The sequence below is a fragment of the Oculina patagonica genome, chromosome 4, assembly GCF_052425735.1.
Source record: "Oculina patagonica isolate OP01 chromosome 4, crgOcupat, whole genome shotgun sequence".
Taxonomy (NCBI): domain Eukaryota; kingdom Metazoa; phylum Cnidaria; class Anthozoa; order Scleractinia; family Oculinidae; genus Oculina; species Oculina patagonica.
The window spans coordinates 56,356,642-56,381,339 of NC_135761.1; the positions used below are offsets into that span (position 1 = coordinate 56,356,642).

The following is a 24,698-nucleotide window of genomic DNA, read 5'->3' on the forward strand; positions in this document are numbered from 1 at the left end:
TACTATATAAAAAGCGTCTCCGTTGCGGTATCCTGAGCAAATGATAGATGTCATTTATAATTTCTATGCCATCTAGCCGTATATTTTACAGAACGTCTAGACCGTCTACCCTCGTCATCTACCCCAATACCACAGATTTTCCATTGTTCTTAAAAACTCCCGAAAGGTAGCCTCGCATTATGATGAGTGATGCGATTTAGCGAACTGTAAGGTGGATTTAGACTTTCTTCGATTTCCATTGATAAAAAATAATCAGATCTGTTGAAGACAACAGCGAGCACCCGATGCTGACAAGGGACATAACATGGGTGCTTATTGCAGCGGTCTTTACCAAATTTACATTCCTACAATCTATGAAATAACGCAAGTCCACACAAGCAAATGAAGCAATAAATGAATTATTTTTCTGACCTATACGGAAAATTCACAAGAATGATCGCTACACTGCTTTTTTTATTTTTGTTTATTTTAATTTTTTTAAGCGTACGTTGAACAATATCATGCAATATATTGGGTATGTACAAGTTTGGTCGCAGATAAATAGACATATTCAGTTTCTGGTGAACTATACAATGAACTGCTTATCTTATGCAAATATCTTGCACATTTTCAACTGTATAACCGGCCTTAAATATAATATATAATTCAATAAGCAAAATTATCCATCAATTACTTTCCTAAAAGTAAAATTGTGCTAATAAATAAAGTATGATAAATAAAAGTGTTTATTTATTTTCAGCGAGAGCCATAGTTGACTTAAGTTAGCTAAGCGGTTTCTTTACCATGTAGCGAATATTTCCGAGCACCGATAAATTATATTAGTACTTTTAAATATTAAGATAACGATAAAAATTGTTTAAGTTATTTCTTTAATTCGTGGGCCCCTACAATTGCCCTTTTTCAAAGCATAATGCAATTTTCTTTTATTTTCTTGGTGTGGCTGATGGTGCGATAACCAAATGACATAAAACAAAGGATTCAAAAGACAATTAACAATACCCAACCCACAATACAATACCTTAACCAATAACTGTCTCTGCAACGTCCAAGATACACCCAGTTTTTTTTTTTTGTAATATTTATTTATTTTTGATTATTCTTACTAATTGAATAAATTTTACTCCCTTGTATTCAATAATTATATAGTTAGATATATTTTCTGATTGCCCTAGTCTAGTGGCATAGTGTGTTCTGTGTTTTAGCACTGCTGATTTTATTTTGTCAAATTATGTCCACCTACTTAAATTACGCTTTTTAGTGCTTAGCTCAAAACTATTTTAATCGCTACTTTGTACGTCGTGTTAGCAACCAACTCGAAAGTTTATTAGCTACTTTGGTCACTGATCACATTTTCATCTTTTTTTTTCTTGTATATTTTCTTTCTTTTATTTATGAATTTTCTCCTCTAATGTATAATTTAATTGTTATATAAATTGTTGTAAATAGTGCAAATAATAAAAGCCTGAAGTCTGAAGTCTACTGTAATTTTTTTCGCCATCATGTCTTCCTCTGTTGTTACTATTACGCCTAAACGTCGCTGCAACTGTCCCACTAACTCTAACAGACTACCTCCCCTTTCGATCAAAATGTTGATCCTGCCAATGTCTGCCTGTCTGTGTATATTTGTCTGTCTGTCCGTTTGTCTGTGTCTGTCTGTCTGTCTTTCTGTTGTTTTCGACCTATACTTTACAGTTCCTCAGGTTCTCCAATGTTGTCTAAAGGTATTTCCTCGATCTTTGGTGTTTCTTCAACCACACCATAGGATTCTTTGCACAATTTTCTTCCCAGAGCTATTCTAAAATCAGGCATTTGAAACGAATAAATAATTGGATTCAAGAATGAGTTGGCATAATGCAGTAATTTGCAGAAAAACAAGGCATTATGTGGTAGCTTGGAGACTAAACAAAAGCTACAAAAATAGTTTATTATGTTTAACAGGTGGAAGGGTAACCACGTGACCACAAAGGTAAGCGTGATGGTCAAAAGCATTTTAGCTACTTGTTTGTCATTTCCCGAAGCGCGATTCTGTGAGCCGAAATAAAATTTAACTCTGACCCAAATGCCTAGATACGACACACACATGAAAAACAAGCATGCACTTAATGATGACATCATGACATAAAAGAATACGTCAAAGGAAATCACGTGGTACTTAAACAATAGGTGAAGAATGGTGATGATAAAAGAAAGGATCCAAACTATTCCTATTATCAGAAGGCATTTCGCGTCGGTCAGGACGTGGCGGTGACGAAGTGGCCTGCAAAACGCGTAGAGGCGTTCTAACGCAATCGCTGTCAACGTGAAAACAGATGCAAAGCCGGAAGCTATGTCCACCGCAGTGTAAATGCTTTGATATGTGACATTGTCCAAGTGGTGACTTAGAAGAACTATGTACATAGGGACTGTGATTGCGCCCACAAGTAAGTCAGCGGCTGCCAGGTTGAGAAGGAAGTAGCTTGCACGCATCTGCAGCATCTTTTTGCAACCAAAAAAGGCGACCATCGTAAGAATGTTCCCGGATATTATGGCGAGGGCAACTAGGCCGAACCCTATACTCCATCCAATTGTTTGCAAGGAATCCATCCGTACAGATGACGAAAGTATTAAATCTACAATAAGATAACCGAAAAAAAATAAGGGTATAAAAATCATTGTAAATTTGGTTCATAATATTTTGAAGTGCGACTAAGGCGTTAAGATTACCTTTAAGCATACCAGATGGGAGGCGCGGTGGCCAAATGGTTAGTGAGCCTGGACACCGGATCGAGCGGTTCGGGTTCAAGCCCTGGCCAGGGCATTGTGTTGTGTTCTTGGGCAAGACACTTTACTTGCATAGTGCCTTTCTCCACCCAGGTGTATAAATGGGTACTGGCAAATTTACTGCTTGGGGTTACCCTGCAATGAACTAGTATCCCATCCAGGGTGGAGTAGAAATACTCCTAGCCGCTTAATGCTACAGAAACCGGGATAAGCTCCGGCCTGATGAGCAGGCTTTACCTTACCTTTACCTTAAGCATATCAGAAACGCTCTTTGATGTGAACGAAAAAGTTGGAGGAAAGAAAGTACACGAGAGAGAGAAAAGATTGACAAACGAAATCAGATTTCCTCATCTCCCAACACTTTGCTTAAAATGACGTCAAAACATGCTTAATGTCTTTCTTAATTTTATAATCATGTAAATGTTGACCTCGCGATGAAACTGACAATGAATTTACGCCAAATTCACTTTATCGCATGGTGTAATTAATACAAGCTTTCACTATTTATTTCAGACCCAGGGCGAGTTCTAATGAATATAAATGATACAAGCCGGAGGTACCTTTTTTGTCATTCATGTTAAATCCCAAAATTTAATTCCGGTTTAAGATGAATTATTTTTAAGGGAAACATACTTCCCTTGTAGTCAGCTGCTATAAAACCGGAATATATATCATATTTTTCTGAGATGTAAATTGCAATAACAGTCTGTAAAAAATGTACTAAAAATAACATGAGGAAAAATGAGAACCACTTTAATCGCTTTGCTTTGGTCTAAAATTGTGTCTTCGCATTTTTCATGGAAAATATTTATTAAAAAAAGTTTGAATAAAAAGACAAGCTAAGAGTGGATGAAGAATAAACGAAATAAAAACACACTAGGTTTCTTTGAGAAAGTCACTGTGCTATGTGACCTTGATGGATAACAGAATCACCATGGGACCATTGACATACGGAAACCGAGCAAGAAATAATTTAAAATTGTAGTATTACGGAAGTTTAAAATTAGTTCGCCCTTCATGCTTCCTAACCTGCCAAAACGCAACTTTTGAGCCAAATCTCTAAGCTTACAATAAATAATGTAGAGGCCAAAACAGGTGCCATATTCTAAGCAAATCAGTTACAAAATTACAATTCCTTTCAAACACGTTCTTTATGTACGAAATATTTTGTGATGATGACTAATTCATATTTTAAAACCACATAACATTTTTTTTCGTAGTATCGCAGTAGCAGCTAACAAATCACTCGAATGTGCGAGAAACCCCTTTGATGTCATTTCCAGCGGACATGACACTTCAGTTCCCTTTGTGAACACGAAAATAAAAGCAATTTATCTCCTAAAGATCTCCACATTAACACTATTTTTATGGGTATGAATACTATTTTTCCTTCAATGGATGATAAATATTGGTTTTTAAGTGCGAGCGGGTGTAAAAGACTATACATCACCTTGTGGTTCGCTATCACTGACAGGAACTTCTTCCCTAAAACTTGTCCTTTTTCCCAGTGAAAAAAACTCGATCTACGAGGAATGAATTCGCGAGTTTATCGGTAAAGAGTGACCTCCAAGCAACACCTTGCCGTACGTTTGTGATTACACTGATGTGTTTCCAGTGTTTGGTGCCTCAAGGGTAGCACCCCACCGGGACAAGAAAAGTCATTTAATCGTTCCAGGTTTTTCTAAGGTTGGCGATATTTGATTTAACATTTTGATATTTTGTAATTTTATCAGTCTATCTTCGTTATTCAACCCCATCGTTACTACCCTTCAAATACACATTTGCAAACTTGGGGTAAATATGAAACCGTGAACAGGTAAGCAGAGATCTTAAGTTAAATTCTCACTTAAAAACAACGGATAAAGCTACATCCATTCCCGCTGTTTAAATTAACGGGAAACGTTCAATCACCGACTTAGGGAAGATTATTCAAATCCAGCCGGTGTTTGTCAATGATGAGTTTGTTTTTCACAGACTCGTACACAAGACCAAACGTCAATTGGGATCAAGTTTGAGTTTTCTGCTTAAATTTCTTTTATAATTGTATACAGATGGAGAACGCATAAAAGAAAATCCCGGTAGCAGCTGCCTTTTTTCATTTAATAGAGGCAATATATTATAAAAATAAAAACCAATTTGTTTGAAACATTGTTAAAAATGACAATGTGTTGAACTAATCACAACCAACAGCAGGCTTTGAGGAAGGATAATAATTTGATTAAAAAGGGCGGCATGAGGAGTCCCCGCTGGCCCTATAACTTAGCCCTTAAGAAGCCAAATAGTATGACCAATTTCAACATTCTCCTTTGCGACTTTCTAAGATTGTAGGCAATTTTCCGGGTAATTTTCTTTGGGGCAAATAAGTATATTCAGTCAATGTGTTTGTTTAAAGAAAATCAAACACGAAAAGAAGTCAGACAATGCATTAACCTAAAAATCCAAACTGACATTGAACGTAATCTACTTTCCCCACAAACTCTGGTGTAATCGAGTAGAGAGAGATTGATGAGCAATCGAAAATAAATTAATCAGATCTTTGTTAAAAGGTATAAATGCTAATATAGAATACAGTTGCAATAGGATTTTTAAAACTCAAAGTGTTAGAAAACTTAATTGATCGCTTGAAATTCTCGGGCATTTCTCGTGAGTAGTCACAAGGTTGGCATTTGCTTTATCAAAGAAAAAAAGGATCATAAGCTGACAAGCGGCACACTTCAAATCTCCCGACGTCGAACTCATTTAAGCATTTAAAGTGTGGCTGACTTCGGCATGAAGTTTGAAAGCCATTTTTATTGGGTTTAGAAATAATTGGCCATTGCGTTATAGAAACTCGTTTTAAACGCGACAACGATACCACTGCCGCCATTTTAGTCATGCTTTACTGAAGTCTATAAAGACAATTTAAATATTAGGGAGAAAGAAAAGAGTACAGAGAAAGAGGTATCCCTGGCAAGTAAGGCGTACATGATGGCTATACTTTACAAGTTAATTATCCTGCTTCTTCTTAAACAAATATGAGTTTTCCAAATTGTTGCACTGGATGGTAAAAAAATTTACAGTTTTCTAGCTCTATCATACCACGTGGGTACACAGTACAATGAATATTCATTTTATATATAGATTTAGCAAAGCCTAAAAGCGGAGCTCCACACTTATTTTTTGTTTTGTTTTTTTTAAATTTTCTGAAAATACTCTCGTTGAGAATACTTTTATGCTACTCAAGAAAGAATCATAGCCTAAATAAATCTTCAACTCCAATCGCAGAAATTGCACTTACAAAATCCTAAAAATAAACCTTAACAAAAAAAGCTAGATTTGAGCCCGCGATACAATGGAAAACAATAACCTGGGCTGAGCTTAAATAAAAATCAAATGATCTCGATGATCTGTACATTTGAGCCCGAGTTATGGTCATGTGATACTGATCAGCGGAAACCTTCTTTTGACAGCTGTCAATTGACCATAACATGGATGTCCAATATAAAAGATACAAGCGTTAAATGTTTGTTGAAAAATAAGATGGCATTCCACCACCCCCGCTCGGGTTGCCTTGTGACTTCCCTCCCCCTCGCCGAGAGTCTGTAGGCGGGGGCGCGTACGCTCACTCGATAAACAATTTTTTCGGCTTTATGGTTTTTACCAAATTTCTTTACTCACTGTGCTACGCCGCGCGCTCGCGGAGCTCCGCGATTATTTTGCGCTGTTATATGAACGGGATAAATTTATTAAGAAAGTACTGTAAAGTTCAGACACTTTTTTAATGTGGTTTTCTTCGAGTAGGGGTTTTGGAATAAATGTTCCGTTTTAAATGATGTTTTGCAATATATTTAGAACGGATTTTGCCTTCGAAATTAAAATATTCAGCTGTCTTTAAAGCCTTTTACTGCACTGTTCAAGCACGACGTTATGAATCACATAACAAGGTCTAAGTTCGTTGAATAAACATCAGAAGTCTTCGAGCATACTTGATCATCGAAAGAGGTTAAATCTTTCTTTAAGAGCTATATCTAAATATAAGGTGATGGGCTGATATTCGGCGGTGGGGGCCGGGTTCTTTTGAAAGGTTTGGGGGTACTTTCCGTAAGGTTTTAAGAGTTTTGTTCGGGCCGGCAAGAGGTGGTCATAATATTGGCGTAAGGTAAGTTTTCACCGTAGAGTGGCGAGGCCGCTTAGATACGTTTGATATGTACTTACTCTTGTTTTGACTCTTAGTCAAATAAATTTGAGCGGAAGTCCGCAAATCGCGGACTTTTAAATTAAAACCGGCTAGAGTCTGCGATCTTGATGCTGACCAAAAGAAAAGCACACTTTGGGTACGAGATCGGTAAATGTATGTTGTATTCGTATTAACTCTGCGTTTAAGCCTAGGGGCCCATCAGGCCGGAGCTTATCCTGGTTTCCGTAGTATGAAGAGACTAGGAATATTTCTACCCTCTCGGGATGGGATGCTAGTCCATCGCAGGGCTACCCGGGCCCCATACAGCATTAAGTCCGCCGGTACACATTAATACACCTGGGTGAAAGAGAGGCACTCTGGGAGTAAGGTGTCTTGCCCAAGAACACAACGCAGTGCCCTGGCCAGGGCTCGAACCCAGACCGCTCGACTCGGAGCTCTGCGCACTAACCATATGGGTGGTTAAATTGGCAAACATGACGACAAAATTATTGACAAAATGCAATAAGCTGCGTCTCAATAGTTAGTTATTAAGTTTTTAACGGGGACAGGTGTTGGCTTATGTATAATTACGGCGTAGCCATTATTCATAACTATATGTCGATACATGAGATGGAAATCTTAGTTATCAATTTTATGAAAGGAAAGCCACGGGCCATACGGCCCACACTGTCGAGCTTATCCCGGTTTCCGTAGCATTTAGGGGCTAGAAATATTTCTACCCCCCCCCCCCCCTGAATTGGATGCCAGTCCATTGCAGGGTACCCCCCAGCATTATGTCGTCTGGTACCCATTTGTACACCATGGCAAAACGAAAATGGGTAATGTATCACTGAGACAGTTTTGTCTGAGACAGTTTTGTCTTAGTTAGAAGGTTGCTGTTTTTATTCTGACAGCTCTTTTTAAAAACAAGGTACAATGAAGAATGGAAATGAAAAACAACCTGACGGGAACAAGAGACAAATTGTACGAAGATTTTTCACTTGCAAACATATGAACAAAAAATATGAAAATATTCAGCTTGGCCGGATGAAGCGAAGTTTTCCTATTATCAAAGTTTTACCAGACAATACTGTGTTACGGCCGCAACGACGAAAACATTAAAACCTCAATTCAACAGCGAAACTAAAAGCCATATTCTGAAACAGGTAAACAAAACAATCGGTGCATTTTGTAGATAGCATATACCTGTAGAATATATTAAAATAGAAATCTATTAACTGAGAAATTGGTATTTTTCCTAAAAGGTCTTCTGTGTTGCAGTACTGATATTCCCAATATGGCATGGTAACTTTTACTGACGTTTTCTCGTTTCCCTCAAACAAATCGTGTATCAAAATCCTCGACGTAGGGGTAATATGGAAGGCTCTTATTGGTTTTATTGGAAGTCCAAATCATTGTCAAAAACCTTGACGTGGGAGTAATGTGGGAAGTTCTGATTGGTTTTATTGGGGATCAAAATCATAATCTTCCTGCGGAAGTTTTCAACACGTTGTAAGACTCAACCAATCGAACGTGGGAAATTTCAATATTTTGCCACTCATAAGCGTGGAATTAATTTCCCCATGTCAAAAAATAAACAAATTAAGATTGCCGTCCACAAATTCACCACAGGCACGTCATGCGTGCAGTCACAACTCACAAAATATTTTAGATCCAGCTTTTTATGAAACCTTATTGACAAAGCAATCACCAAGGGATTCCCCGTTGGGTAATTTTATGTCTCAAACATTTACTTTTTTGTGCGTGCGTTTTTGTGTAAATTAATAAAAAGTTACATTAGAGTTCCACTGTCAAGGCTAAATGTGTTTTTGTGCAAATAGAAAGGCGTGCAATCTGTCATCTCCAGTCATGAGTGACGTTTTAATTTCAAATGTGAAAATTGAACGTCAATAACGCTTCCAACCGCAATAGTTATACACAAGGCCGTCGGTACGTTTGCACGCTTAAGCGTTGATACCCTAATGTATATTTACCTTCATAAAACATAAGTTGGTCCTGATCTGTCTGAGACGCATTCTATGAGTGAAAAAAATATCGCAGGATTACTCCCGGTAAACACTTCAGCTTGATATAATTCGTTAGCTTCTGAACCATGGCAACGAAACTTGAAAGTGATTGACGGCATTTCCCGCGGCTTCAATTTAGCATTCGCGGCCACGTACCGCACTATTAGATTTTGGTTGTTTCCTATTAGAGTATCAGTGTTTGTAAATTGTTCGAAGTCCAAAAAAAGAGTGACATTTTCGCAGTGTAATAAAACACTTAATTTGAACAGGAGACTGCTTTTTTGTTTTGGGGAGTATTTATTCGCTTGCGTAGGATTCCATTCAAAAACAGGTGACGGTATTTTAGCCAGACAGCCGATAGGAGCTCAATGCTGAATCAAATGAGCCAATATTCAGCAAATTTTACAATTAGCATATCCTTATTGTAAACATCCTGACATGAGATATGAAACATTGAAACCTCAAGCTGCGGACTTCATTATAATTTCTCTCTAGCAGCGACCTCGAAGAATTGAATTTCATTGAGGTGAGTTTGTTAGAAACATTTTAAAAAATGTAGTCAATCTGTTAGGTTCATAATGTTATGGTGTGAAAATTATGAAAATCATTGTATTTAAAACCGGGAACTTCGAAAGGATCAGAAGCTCGGTCGGCATAAGGTATTTTCAATACAATATCTTCATATCTTCCTATAATTTCTTATTCATATATTTTTCGAACTAATGGTTATAAAATATATATATCTTAAGCGAACATAGGATATATTGAATAGATTTTGCATTGAAAATCCTAATCTGCATTGCTTGGCATTTGTAGACAATTGTCTAACTCAGACTGCTTGTATATTGTATTTCTTTTATAATTTATTTCTTTTGAAACTACGAGTGTCAAGTTTTAATTAGGATCCAAAGCTTCTAGTAAAAGCATTGGTTACGTTTTTTTGTAAAAGCTATTTTACTTGCTCGGCCGACATGAAAGCAAGGCGAATCATTTGTTAAATCAGTAAAAGAAGCACGTCCACTTTGTTAACACTTCAATATTTAAAAAAATGCACAAAAGCATATTATTAAATGAATTTTACAATAAAAGAAAAATTCTAATTAGCAGTGCTTTTTCACAAAGCCATACCAAGTGGCAAAAAAATCATTATGAGTTTCAACTGTGAAATTGTTTTATTTGATTTTAAGGCCTATTGAAACATCAGTCAATGTAACATTTCTTTACATATCTAGACTATAGCGACTGGGTTGCTTTTTCATTTGTCTTCACTTATTCCATTTTATAATCAACCATTTTTATTTTATTTTATGACAGTACAGTTGTTGAATTCCGTCACCTCAATTATGTGTTCATAATTATTACCTGTCAATTTAAGGATAAGTGAAAATTCTGACATGAAACAAAGATGGTGCATTTACTGTTGCTCTCATACACAGAACAGAGTAGTATTTGCCGCAATATACAATGTTTAATATTTAACAGATGATTACAAACGGCAAAACGTGCAAATTAACTGCTAGTCTGTTCCTTGTACTCGGCCACTTTATAATGAGTAGAGGCCTGGAACGAATTTCTGCAATTCATTAATTGATCGGTTACAATTGTGTATATTTCCTGTCAAAGTTCTTCAAACGTGGTAACCCTGCTAAGTGCAAAACAAATCAGCTACATAGAACGGGAATATATGGCTGTTAATAAATCGAAACATTATAAAGATGTTTTGAGTGTCAATAAAAATCAGAAATTGTGGAATTGAGAAATTGCGGCTACGATCAAACCCACACTTTGACAGTTTGTAGGGCTAGAAAAGTGACTAAAGGATATGGGGCTAGGTTTTAAAATATTGGATACAATTTTGAACTTTTCGGCAATCTCGCTACACAGACCTAGCCTTAGCATCACTATGAATCTCTATCAACTTTAATTACATAAAATGACCATGCTTTAGTAAAGGCATGATTATTTTTTTATCGTGGTTACATGTCAAGAGGCCAAAGGAATAATTAAAAAATAATAATTAATAAATGACTGGAGGAAGGAAGATAGAAGGGAAGGAAGGAAGGAAGGAAGGAAGGAAGGAAGAAAGGAAGGAAGGAAGGAAGGAAGGAAGGAAGGAAGGAAGGAAGGAAGGAAAGAGGGAAGGTAAAAGTCAGACAGCTTCATTACTGTTTGCTTATTACTGTTTGCATTACAACTGCATTTAATTGATATAGATGCAACTTTGTTCGGAATAATGATATACACTTCGCTTGGAAAGGAAATGTTTCTGGTATTATTGCTAAATAATCAAGCCAGTGAATTAATTTTTTGTCCCGCCGCCTTATTGCTCACATTTGGTTTTCTTAATTTACAAAAAAGCAACTCCATAAACGCTTTCTGAGATTTTTCCTTATTAGACATATGGCTATGGGCAGAGTTCCAGCGTGTTAGAGGGTCAACTAATGGACAGTTGCTGGAAATGACAATGAAATTAAGTTTGAGCTCTCGAAATGTTTGAGTTATTTAGGCTCAAATTGTCGGGGTATGATGTTAACCAAGGAAAACGGTCTTGGGATGCTACTTTAATGCGCTAAGAAATGCAACACATTAAATGTGCTGCTAGCTTTGAAAGAAGCACAACAAGAAAAACATATCCCACCGAAAGCCTATGCTAAATATGCGTCTGCCTGTTCTGTTCTGTCCCTTGCCAATAATAATAATAAAGAAAAACACTGGACTGGCTGAACTTCGTGCACATCACAATACAAGAAAAAGCAAAAAGTGCAGATGAGCTTAGGGATTGTCTTCAAAGATAATGATGGTATGGACGTTTTCATCTAAAAGTCAGATTTCGATGCAAATATCAAATGCTAAAAATTAACATAACCGAAAGCCCATGCTAAACACGAAATTTTCGATCAGTTATAATGCATTACCTAAATGTGAATATGGTTCTGGAATGATCAATTTGAATGATATTAGGCAAGACAAACCATGCGTTTAATTTTATGCCACTCAGGGATCAGAAAAAAAATCTCCCTCGAAGTATTTTGAATAGCATAAACAAATTTCCTTTTGCTTCAAAACAGATTTTTTTATACGAGCGGCGAGCGAAAGACATCAAAAGGAAATGTCATCTTTGTAATTAACACGACGAAATAACTGAGAAAAATCTAGCTAAGAGAGTGATCGCGTTTATTGATTTTTCATTGTTTGAAATCAACTACTGTAGTGCGAACTGGACCATAGGTTACACTAAAACGGAACAATGAAAGAACCATTCAGCAAGTTCTATAAAGGGAATGGCATAGAACGGCGAGTGGAAACATTTATTTCGTTAACCGTTCACGTAGAGTTGTATCCGCAAAAAATTAAACGACGTTTCCGGAGACCATCACGCGTTTTATGGCAATCTTTAATTTTCTTTGTTATGACAGTCTTCAGGTCAATATTAAATGTGCTAGATTAGCTCTACGTTTATTTTTGGCTTTTACGCCCTAAAATGCCGTACCTCCGACCTTCCTATTAAATTTTACGGATAAAACGGACCGAACGTGAACGAAATGTAAAGCATTAACGAATAATTTGTTGATTCTTATGCAGGGAACTGGCTAATTATGCAAGCAAAAGTGGGGCAGTGCCAGGTACTCTAGGAAACACTTGCTTCACTTTTAGGATTTTTTTATACAACGTGGTTAATTAAACACGTTTCGGATTTTTTTTTTCGTTCATATTCATATTCATTTCCACCCGCTGCTTTCTCTTCATGCATTTTAAATGTACAAGAGAAGATATATAGACTCCCTTGAAGGGTATCAATAACCAATATATTTTACGAAGCTCGTCTCTTTAAATAATCATGTCAAACAAATAAAATCATTAGGATTGACTTGTCGTTTTAGTTTAAATTCAGTAAACCACAAGTTTGAAATTATTCTCATAGAGGTCAGCATATAGCACGTACATTACTCTCGAGTTCCATTTCCATTAATATTGACTAAATAGGTACACTATTTCAACATGAAGCGTAATGGAATAATTGCTGCACATCAGAAAATATTTCCGCTTTCAAGGAAACTACCCATGCCATGTTATTGATGAAAACATCTTGAAAAACTTCGCGTGGTTAGTATTGTTATCTTAGTAACGCTGGGAATATTTTTCTTCCATTTCCTTACTAAAAAAAAATCGCTGTGAGGCAGAAAAATCTTCCTCGGGATTTTCCACATTCAGTACGGGCAGGTGGTCTTTTCCCGATTGAAGACCTCATTTGCCAAAAAATTGATAACAAAAATCCATAGCGGATAAAAATAATAAATATTTAATGAGTACCTTGACTTAAAGGTGTATAATTATGGCAAATATTAATCACACATTTTCCTTTTTTGCGTATCTACTTATCACAAATCTTTGACAAAAGGTTATCCCATGCAGACAAAATTAATTGAAGTTGAACTCTATTTACTCAATATTTAATTTACTTCAACCATCTCCTCGAGCTCTTATTAATAGTTTTTAGCACCGCTGTGTTTCCGTGAATGTTGTGAATAAAATTTAAAATTATTCCGTTTTTCCCAGCAGGAAAAACCTTACTTAGCGACGTGCAATTTGTAAATTGTGTCTTTGAACCCCTCGGGGGAAAGCACTGAAAGATAAAATGTGGTTCCGTTTTGAACAATGGTGTTTACAAAAAGGCTTTTTACCTTTTTTCTTTTTGAATCCAAAGCAATTTTATGTAAAGACTGACACCTATTGTTGACAATACACGAAGAGAACTGCAGCCATCAACAGAAGGTTGGATCAGACGACGTTTTACAGTAAAAGCCTTCATCTTCATGAAATCCTGAGAGATTGAAAGAACAGCGTCACATTAACGTTTCTGAGAACGTTACGTTTTGCCTGGTGGCCAAAGTTGATCTCAGTAATTTTTTGGTGAGTGTTTTATCATGCAATTTGTTCGTCGTAGTATAAATTAAACTAACAGTCTTCATGGGGCAAGACCTTACTTGTAAAAGGAAATTTTCTGTCGATATTAACCTGTAAACAGTGTTTCCAAATTTCTCAAAATATCTGTTTTTAATTTTTTACCGTAATACAAATTCTGCAAATTTCAAAATAACAACCTGTTTCAAATGGATCGAGAACAAAAATTACATTAGAACTAACCAGTTTGGATTGTGTTTTGATTTGAGCTTTTAGTTTCACGGATGGAGTTTTGAAGCCAGCGACTCAGGCAGTTAAGTTTTTTATGCATACTAGTTTCACAGAGTTTCTTATATGAATCTCAGTGTAAGTTACATTTTAGGAATTTGTTTGAAAGCCACTATTAAAGACAATAAGTTACTATCATTTTTTTATGTTCATGCATATCGAGCACATCGAAAAAAAATTAAAATACACTAGAACTTATTTATTGCAAAAAGATCATGACATCATTTCTGTAACATTAATAATAAAAATAACGTCTTTATTTATAACATGGAGAGATATCATCTGATAAACGTTATTCACCCAATATAATAATACTCATGAATCTGAAGTTTCTTCCTATTATACTCATGCGTATATATATTTGGATATAACGATAACATTGTCATACCATTGTTGTTTCCTGTACGTATCAGACATTGCTAAATTGCGTTTTTTTCTGACATGTACGAACATTTCATATAACATTTTAGTAAGTTTGTTTAGGATGATTAGATTATGACACATGTTTTTTACAAAATCAATAGAAACCTTCGACCATTTCTTCCTCGTTTCAAACAAGCAAGCTGGTTTTGGACCTTTTCCTTTAGAAACTGCTAATCCTTGGTCTTGAAGATCTCTGCGGCCAGAAGACGATTAATAATTTTTGCGTTCTTTTTTAGTTTTTCGTAGTTTTAGTACCGCGGATGCAGTCTTTAATGTCTCAGTTGCTTTCATCTCTTCCGCTATACGGTTACCGGCCTATTGCAGCCCTAACTTAAGCTAGTACCTATTTTGGTGGACTTTTTCGCGTTTTTGCTACATCACTAAACTGCTATTTAGAGTTATAAAGGCTGCAGTGTACATAATGATATGTTGTGTGCATAAACATTGTTTTCTATTCGGAGTTGAGGGGAAATGGGAATTTACAAAAGCATCTTCCACATAGTGGCTCTTCTTGATTCCACTGACCGGAATTAGATCTTAAATCCGATTGAATCTTGCATTTGCTGGAGATGTCCATTGTCAAAATCCAGAAAATTCCAGTTCTACATGTTGACAGGTACATCTGCCAATTGGGACGAAATCGCGCCTTCCGAGAACTGAGTGAGCCCTTGGGTTCGTCACCAAGGATACTAAGGAGACATAGCCCGTTCCAGGATCTCGGAACCCGCCTCATTTTTTCCTCGTTCACCTGCGTGCGTTATTCGCTGTCCCGTGACTACCGAGAGCCTGGAACAGTCTAAAGGAAACATGACAGAGCGTCATAGCACACATGCGCAGAAAACTGCCATTAAAGTGGCACCTGTTTCTCCGAATGACCAAAGAAACAATCCCTTATGTTTTTTACGACATGGGTAATTTCGATAGTCGTAGCCATCACACTTCTTAAGCAAACCCAGGAATGCTCAATCATTCAAATTTTAGTTCCCGTACCTATATTGTAAAGTATGAGATCAAATATCGTATTTGTCTTACAGTAGATAGATGAGACTTTGAATGCGCATCTCTGATGGACAAATAGTATACAAGAACGTATTTAGCTACTACAAAATTGTTTTAAAAAATACTCTAATAGCGACTAGGGTAAGTCATAGTTTATTAATAGAATTGATCACGAAGCCTGACAGACATCTTTATTATGCTCTTTGGTCACTACATGAAACACAAAATAGGTTTTTGAAGTTTGCCTTCGTTACTGAATTTTCATTCTCTTCGTATCTAGTTTTAATTATGTATCACCGGCATGTTATTTTTGATATCAATTGTAATAAAGACAGTTTTTGGTTTTTCCTTTTTTTAAACTAATGAAAGGAAGTGCTATGTGCACGTTCGTTGGTGCACTTCGAAAATCGCGGCGCCTTTGCCGTTTTCCATGACCTGCGCCTAGACTAAATATAAGTTAATGAAGTACTGAGATGTATAAACTATCGCATAAGCCTATAGAATGATACGTAAACAAGTATAAAGGTTTACTATAAAGACCCTACTATAGTTTCTTTTTCAAGTTAAGACCCTTGATTATTCTAAAGACCCTTCTAATTGTCCTGTATTTTGAAATGTTAATATATATATTTTCAGTTCAAACTCAGGAGAAATCTATCTTTTGCGAAGAATACAACTTTTACAGATGAATTTTACATTTTTTGCTCTAATTAATGTATCGAGACAGCTAAACGAATGTGATCTTGTATGTGGTGTTTTGATCAACAGAATGAATGATTGGAACAAATAAAGGTTGTTGTAGCGTAGACCTTCTCCGCTTCCTGTATAAAATTATTTAGCGACTAAAATTTGCATCCAGGTTTCGGCGCCGGGCGTTGGATGGAACTGAATCGATCTTTAAACTTAACTTCTAACAACCGAATCATGTTACCTTAGTTTTGCTTCTTTCTGAAAGCTGATATTTTAAGTCGGTGGGTTAACATACGAAGAAAAAGGAAAACCGTTGTTTCTTCAGTACTTGGTCGAAAATTGTATTTCCTTTATTCATAAATGGTAAGTGTGATAAATGTATTGTTTACAGTGTGTATATATTCAATCCAAGAAACTCTTGACTTAACTCACTTTTAAGCAGTTAAAAACAACCGAATCCTTACTAAATAATTTTATTTATACCAAAAATTGGCTTTTGTTCTGCTATTTTTGAAGGGTTTCTTGGTTTATGCTGTTATTAATAATTTTTTTCCTTTATTGCTTAAGTTTTCCGGTAGGTGCGATAAAATTGTTCTCATGAGGATTTATGTCGAAACAAAATACAAAAATTCCCTATGATCTTACTCTCCAGAACAAAAAAAAAAATTCTGCCCTTTTATAAATTGAAGCTAAATTTTGTTGACCGATATCCGTGGATATATTATGCGGAATCAAAATACCTCAAATGAAATAAGTATAATGTCAATGCGAAGTGTGAATACGGCTATTTCAAAGAAATTGCATTCTGTGACAAATTTCAAGCTTCTGATAACAAGTGAGAAAAAAGAAGAAAAAAATTAAACGAAAAAAGAGCAATATTACATTGCAGAGCTCGGGGTTTAGCTTTTAACGTATTTCACACTGTCTTTGACTTACCTATATACGCCTTTCGCTGCCAACCTTTTAGTTGTGAAGGAGATTAACGACTGGAATTGAATCTCTGAAATTTTAAGCTCTTAACTCTGGTTTATCCACTCGTTAAACTCTAAATATCGCATTCTATACCCAGCTGTTCTATTTATTGGCCAGTAAGCTGATATATTATTTCAAGAATACTAAATCTAACTCGGTTTTAATCTAAGCCTGTTTTTTGTTTGAACAAATTAGCTTCCGAGACGGATGCTTGAATTTAGGTTGATCAAACAACTGAAATTAGTATCCTTGACTAAGGCATTTTTACTCTCTTCATTTCCAATAAGGTTGTCAATTTTAAACCATATTTGATTTCCTTTCTGTGAAAATCTTGAGAGATCTCTTAAACACAGCTTTTCAAGTGCTAATTAAGTTAAGTCCGTTCCTTTTGAAATAAGAACGACTTGCTGTAATGAACACTGATTCAAAAATATTGTACAAACAGTATTTTTGAAGCGTAATACTTAATGGTCAGTGTGAGTTTCATTATGCTAAAACCAAGAGGTATAATGGCGCAAAAATTGAGCAGAATAGAAATTTCATTTTAAAATGACCCATTGTAATGCCAGAGCGGTAGTCTTAAGATCTTTTGATCGCAAGTTGTGTATGTGACAGGTCATACATAGATGAATACATTCTCGCTTTCTCTTTACGTATGTTTTGGTTTTCTGTTTTAAAAACTGTGAAACGGTTTAATTAAATTTGTTTTTCAATAACAAAACAAATTCCTCATGGGACTAATCAGTCACTGAAATGTCATGACTTATGAGTATAAATAACTTATTGTGATCAGTGAGGACTTACATTAGCTAACACTTTCATTCCAAGTAATACTGATTAAAAGTAATACTTATTTAAAACCAATCAAATACAAGTAAAACAAGTGGGCATGAAAGCAATTTGTGTTAAATTCTTTATAACTTACTTTTTGTTTCTATGTTACCAACACGGCATCTTTATTGTCTTTCTTAGAAATTAAAAAATTACACTTTCCAAGCTGTTTTTCATTTCCAGCTGTTAGTTGTATACTGGAAGTGTATGGAGAAATTAAAAGGTGAAAAATACATGGCATATTTACTAGCCGCATTACAATGTCGAGCGAAAAGAACTGACACGAGACAGCGAATGAACAAGGCCTTTTATTTTTCTCAAGGGCTTTTTATTTTCCACTTACGATCCGCGAAAACCTAAGATGACAGCTGTCAAAAATAGATATAAAAATAATAATAAGTTAAATAATAAATAATACAAATTGGATTGCAAGAGCATAATAATAATAATAATAACAATAATAATAATAATAATAATAATAATAATAATAATAATAATAATAATAATAATAATAATAATAATAATAAACATAGCCCATTTAACACCATAAGTGACCTCGCCTTTTTGGCATTAGTGAATCACGTCCACCCATTACGACAACTCACACATCACTGAATAAATACTCGATAGATAATGTATTACAAAACTTCTTAGAGCGGTTTTCACTTGTGTCGAAAGTAAATTGCGTTTGCTTTGGTTTTGCATTACTACTCTTAGTGATTGGCTTAAAAATTTCGCGCCACTTTCTTAGCCAATCAGAACTAAAACCAATCGTGACTCACTCGCGCACGTTTTCCCGCGCTTCATGCCAGCTACATGTATTTGCTTCGAGTTTTGATTGGTTCACTGGATTGTCAGTGTTCTTTGTGATTGGCTAGAGTAATTACTTTGGTTTTGGTTTTACGACACTCAATTGAAAACTGCTCTATGCACCGCTGTGAATTGAAGGGAATGGTTTTCAAACAGTCTTGTTTAGGATAGGGTATCAGGGCCGTAACTAGCAAGAAGCAAGACGAGGCACTTGCCTCGTCTAAATTTTTACCCAAAATAAAAAAACAAAATATATTTTGTTGGGGAAATAATCCCCAGTTGAACAAGATTGATTTCTCGCAAAAAGTACCTCAAATATGTACCAAAAATGTCTCTGAAAGAGATTCATAGCTACTAGATTTCAAAATTTTCTGGAGGCATGCCCCCAGAACCCACTAGCAAGATCTTGCTTCGTCTATGACAAAGGTATGGTTACGGCCCTGGGTATAGAATTCAGAGCGTTTTGATTTACAGTAGGGTGTCATTTACCGGAAAACTGCTCTCTGGCACGAATAGTTTAGTCTAGTCTAGAAATTGACCTAAGAACACAACTGAAAATACAATTTATTGTGATAAAAACCCGGGATTGTTTTTTACGGTTGTGTAGCCGAGTAGTTTCTCGCCAATGCACGTATCTGACAAAATTTTGGTATATTTCACTTTTTTCACTTTTGTTTAAAACAACATCGTTAAGTCTATGCAGCTATATGGGAAACTTAGAGTTTAAAGGTTCACAAACATCAATGTTCACCGGCTATGAGATGGATTTAATTAAAATAAGTAAAATGGGCGAAATATAATTGTATAATTACATTGTTATAAATTTTGTTTTGTCTTCGGTAAATCGAATAAATTTCCAGAACCTTGATCGTTGCCAAGGTGGACAAATAACCAGTTTACAACTTTAATTTTTAACCCTCCCATCCTCTTCCCTCTACCCCTCATTCTGCACCGGTTTTTGGTTTAGGAGTTTGAAATTTTAAGGTTCTGTGAAGCAATGGTGATTTGGCCGCTTTTGGCTAGGTTACTAAGATACGATAATTACACAAATTCAGTCGTACCCATGATTTTGAGGCTTTGCATTCAAATGAATGGGCTATGGTTTGCTAGATTAAAACTTATCTTATTCATTACTGTACCAATGTTTATTGGAAACGTTTTACAAAGTAAATGTGTTATGAGTGAGTTTTGGTACAGAATCTTTTTAACAAAAGATATAGTTGACATTTACATATGCGTGCTAACTCTCATTTCACGCCAATAATGCCACGACTAATTATATTTCAAAGTATTAAAGCGCTTTTAGCCTGTGTCATTTTTGCCGTCAACAGACAATGGAGAAGGCTACGCCAGTGTAAACAGTCAACCAATTAAGGTATTCTCGTGTCTGACTTAACGTCTGCGAAAGACAAACTTTAAAATTTTACGATGGTAAAGTTGTTTACCTAACTCTTCTTTGTAATAAGGTTTCGGCCCTGTCCTGTCAAGTTATATGTTTTGCATACCTGACATGTAGTGATATAGTTGTAGAATATTAAGAAAATCGAGCCTTCATTATTCAAAGCATGATAAGTAATTTTACTGGACTCTCGATGTAAACCCGTCGCTATGTGACTGAAGGCTGGGGAATACCTTGTACTGAAAGTCATGGTGAGTCCACATTCGTGATTAACATTTGAATGGAAAGTAGTAACATTATAAGAATTGAAACAGAGCAACATTCTACTTCAATCGCAGTTAATTGTAAATAATTTCACCCTTCTTCATAGGAAATAATACATAAATTTAAATAATGTGTTCCTCGCGTGCGCCGTGGCAAAATTGATTCAGATCAATCTGAGCAATTGGCGCTTTTTGAAAGAGGGGAATGAGTAGCAACCTTCAAGAAGACCGAATTCAGTGAGTCAAGCATAAATGTTCTTTTAGGCTTTATACATTGGCAATGTATTTGAAATTGAATGACTGAGGTAGAATAGGCAGACAACTGGAAGCCACTGTTTACGTTTCTCGTAAGTTTCTTCGAAAGATATTCTTTAATCGCATCGTAGGTTTGTCTTAATGTACACATACTACAGGACTGAAATCCTCCTGTCATCTTTAGAACATAGTCACACACACACAAACAGAGATAAAATTTAATTCTTATGACGAGAGATAAATCTACGAAATCTGGTTACTGATTATTTGTAAAAAAACAACTGTAATAAAATAAACCGAAGAGTCTTCGACTCGAATGTCACCAGAAAGCAATTAAAGTTAGTATGGCGTCTTGGCAACACAACTCCAATTTTATTTCTTTGACACTTTGTAATAGCATGCTTTCTTTGAATGGTAAGCCACAGAATATTAAATTACATTTGCATCAGGGATACTTTCTCATTAAATTTAATTGAGCCGGGGGACATTTGATTGAAAACTAAATTCTAATAGACATCTTGAAATCACTTGGAAAAGAAAAAGACTTGAAAATTCAAAATGGACGCACTCTGTTTTTTTCCCCACTTTAAGATACAATCATGTTTATTATTTTGTTCCTAGCCCTCGTCGTCGCCAAGCCCTCAAACAGCAAGGCGCCCATGTCAACGTATTACTCTATTTATGGTAATACAACGTCCCATTAAGTCAGAAAACATAAATTTTTCGTCATGTGTGCCAAAGCAATTAACGCTAACAGTTTGAAATCCATTTACGTGGTTTTACTAAAACCAGCATGTATAATTGCAACTCGCAAACGTTGCTTTTTTATTCACACCAATTTGTTTCCGCTTGCAATTGTGCCAAGGAGTCGTTGAGGTAAAAGGTAAGAAAAATAAGAAAATAATTCACACAGCGATGTTTTTGTTTCCTTGCGTTCGCTTTATAATATTATTACGCTTAGGTAATACTTAGTTGAAGGTTTTTCTTCTAATCTTTATTATCTGTGAAAAGAAAGTAATTATCTATCTTGTGACAAAGGTATTTTTTCTCTTAACTGTGCTGAAATATATTTCTTTTGTGGTTAACAATTTTAAACTTCGCAACTGGAAGACAGCTCTAATCTAGTCGTTTAATAAAACTGTTTCAAGGAAATCCACGGGCGGCGAAGAGAGATAAAAATTGAATTTGTAGAAAGAAAAAGTATGTGTACAATAATTATGGCTTCGCAGTTTGGTAGATTGGAATAAGAATTGGAACTCTGTAAACGGCATATAAACCAAATTATTTAAATAGAATTTAGAACTGTTTGAAAAAAATGTGACACGGATCATGGAATAAGTGATATAAACTGCACAAGACCTATAGAAACAGGTGCTTGCTTCCTAGGACTTTTTTTATGTTAGTAGAGAGTCACTTATCGAAACCACGTAAATTGAAAAAGTAACTTATCGTTTACATTAAAGTTCGGCTATCTTATCTTTTTATTTTTCATCCACAGTTTTTCTCCAAAATAAATTGGTCACGATGAACAACTCTACCTCGCAACATCAAGGAAGTCAAAAAGCGAAATCCATGCAGTTTGCAGAATTAATAGCATGGAGTTCGGCGCTTGGGTTTGTCGATGTCGTCATTCTTGTTGGAAATGTCCTCACGCTCATCGTCTTCTCCACAAACAAGAAGCTACTACGCATGCGTGCTAACTACTTCCTCATAAACTTAGCACTGGCTGATATGTTGGTTGGAACATTTGCCATTCCCATGTATGTCTACCACTTGATCGCAGCTTGGTATGAAGGCCACAGCGTCTGGCAGCGGTACAGTTACAAGATATACACAGTGGTTGATGTTTTCGTCGGTTGTGCTTCAATATTTACACTCACTGTTATCGCCCTAGAGCGAGCCTTCTCGGTTTGTTTGCCTCATGTTCACCGTCACGTCAGGAACAAAGTGTACTACATGCTTCTGGGGTTAATTTGGTTGCTGTCCATTCTGGTGTCGTGTCTACGATTTCTTTTTGAGCAGAAGCTCCTTTCATTGCAGTTTTTCTTCTACTTTCTGTTGGTTTTCTTTGCCATAGCGTTGTCAATCATCTGCGTTTCGTACGTGGTGATATGGTTCAGAATGAAGTTTCGCTTTGCCAGGAGAGACAGCAACAAGCGCTCAGGAGAGCAAGACAAACGACTCGCTGTGATGCTGTTCACAGTCACTGTAGTCTTCGTGTTCACGTGGATGCCTTTCCAGATTATAAACATCGTGAGTTTTTTCTGCGAACCTTGCAGGAGCATGCCCAATGAGATCGCCTATTTTGCAAAATTCTTGCATTACGGCAACTCTTGTGTGAACCCTATCATTTACTCGTTTTTGGTACCCGAATTCAGAAAGACAGTAATCAAGATTTTAAGAAAATTACGTGCCTGAAGTGTCTAGTATGGAAGATGTGAGATATTCAACTTATGGATTGAAACCAGTCCGATAGCACGGAGAAGAAGGGAGGGTTATATTTTGGAGAAAATTGGGGGGGTAGATAGATCAGCTAAGCATTAAACGTCTTATAGGGACGAAACTAATCAGACGAACCATAGTGGGTACCCGAAAATAAATGCATTGACAAACAGATTCCATTTAACAATTTATGCCTTATGCCGTGAACTTGATCATTTTTTTATAGACCTCTCGAGTATCCCCTTTATGGCGGCTCTAGATGTCATGGACAGGTGTTTTCTTTTTCTTTTTTTAAGTTTGTTTCTGCCTGGGTTTTATATACTGTACATATGGACATTTGTCCAATTCGGTAATAACTGTTAACTTCCTTGATGTTAATCGCTAAATATTTAAACATTAGCTATTGTTAGTGCTTATTATAAAAGGAGCTGTGTCAGGCTGAGCTTAGTCTATTTCATTAAGGTTTACCAAATACTCGCTAAGAAACTTGACGTTAGCGAAGAAATTACTTCTAAATTACAAACTTTTACAGCTTCATTACACACAAATTTCCGCCTGGGCGTTTTAATTATAAAAGTTACAAACAAACGAGATTAATTTGAAAACTGTCCAGCTAACAGTTTTTCAAAAACCCATGTCGGAACCCGTTTTAATCTTCTTCAATTTTTGTTCATCCGTGTCTTCTTTTGTATTTGCTGCGTTAGTATCTTTCTGCACTGTTATAATTATAAGTAGTTTCTTTTATGTTTCACTCAATTTGATGATCAACTTCTCATGTCTTATTTTGGCTTAAATTCATGACACAGTTCCTTTTTACTCTTTGGGCACTTATTTTTGTCAAGTCCCGGTAGTATAGCTTTTAAATGGAATAGTTTTAGCAATCCTGAAGGTAGCGAGACTTCTTAAAGTAACGACGCTCCGAAAGCAGTAAGATAATTTGAATGTTTGTAAAAACAACAACAACAACAACCACTTTCTGACAGTGCACAACCTCTTATACCGTAACAATGTGGAAAACAATTTAAATAAACACTCTGTGCATGTTTCTATGTAATTTCGGCAACATTTTCATTAGGTTGTATATTCTCTATCCTATACACGTTTATGCTACCCTAACGTAGCGACCCACCGAAAGTAGGTGATAGGAAAAGGCTGCTCAATACAGAGGCTTTCTGCACTGTCAAAAGTTCACGATATTTTGTAGCAATTGACCTTATTTGCGATAGCTGCCATGTTTGTTTCACGTTATAATGGGAATTAAACACGTGATTTGTGAGGACGTAAACAAGCTTAATTCGATAAATTTCTTCTGGTTTCTCACTATGACTAACATTTTTTTCATAGCCATTATTTGGTTACAGTATTGCAGCGAAAATATTCTAAGTTTTACACAACTCCGGTGCTCTTATAAAAAGGAAACGGCTTGCGTAAGGGGTTGTTTATTTTTGAGGCACATACTCACTGTATTAGAATAAGGGCCC

The 24,698-nt window shown here is 35.9% G+C and overlaps 2 protein-coding genes across 9 annotated transcripts; one reads left to right on the plus strand and one right to left on the minus strand.

Annotated features, from left to right (window-relative positions):
- Positions 1 to 462: 462 nt before the first annotated feature.
- Positions 463 to 17,235, minus strand: LOC144650805 (adenosine receptor A1-like). 4 transcript variants are annotated; one of them, XM_078510553.1, is made up of 3 exons: positions 17,182 to 17,228; positions 8,911 to 8,953; positions 463 to 2,609 (listed from the first exon to the last, which is right to left on the minus strand). In XM_078510553.1, the coding sequence occupies exons 2-3, from the start codon at positions 8,921 to 8,923 to the stop codon at positions 1,687 to 1,689; spliced, it is 936 nt and encodes a 311-aa protein (XP_078366679.1). In that variant the 5' UTR covers positions 8,924 to 8,953; positions 17,182 to 17,228; the 3' UTR covers positions 463 to 1,686. The 4 variants fall into 4 exon arrangements, with proteins under 4 accessions (XP_078366679.1, XP_078366682.1, XP_078366678.1 ...); XM_078510556.1 differs by lacking the exon at positions 8,911 to 8,953 and having other exon boundaries at positions 17,182 to 17,235; XM_078510552.1 differs by lacking the exon at positions 17,182 to 17,228 and having other exon boundaries at positions 8,911 to 9,176.
- On the plus strand, positions 9,465 to 23,264 carry LOC144650807 (adenosine receptor A3-like). Of its 5 annotated transcripts, XM_078510559.1 has the most exons (3): positions 9,465 to 9,602; positions 13,649 to 13,854; positions 22,274 to 23,264. In XM_078510559.1, the coding sequence occupies exon 3, from the start codon at positions 22,300 to 22,302 to the stop codon at positions 23,191 to 23,193; it is 894 nt and encodes a 297-aa protein (XP_078366685.1). In that variant the 5' UTR covers positions 9,465 to 9,602; positions 13,649 to 13,854; positions 22,274 to 22,299; the 3' UTR covers positions 23,194 to 23,264. The 5 variants fall into 5 exon arrangements, with proteins under 5 accessions (XP_078366685.1, XP_078366684.1, XP_078366686.1 ...); XM_078510558.1 differs by lacking the exon at positions 9,465 to 9,602 and having other exon boundaries at positions 10,998 to 13,854; XM_078510560.1 differs by lacking the exons at positions 9,465 to 9,602; positions 13,649 to 13,854 and adding an exon at positions 16,438 to 16,608.
- The last annotated feature ends 1,434 nt before the right edge of the window (positions 23,265 to 24,698 follow it).

Excerpts from the sequence above, each read along its gene's own strand:
- LOC144650807 (XM_078510559.1), top strand. The coding sequence starts at position 22,300 with ATGAACAACTCTACCTCGCAACATCAAGGAAGTCAAAAAGCGAAATCC.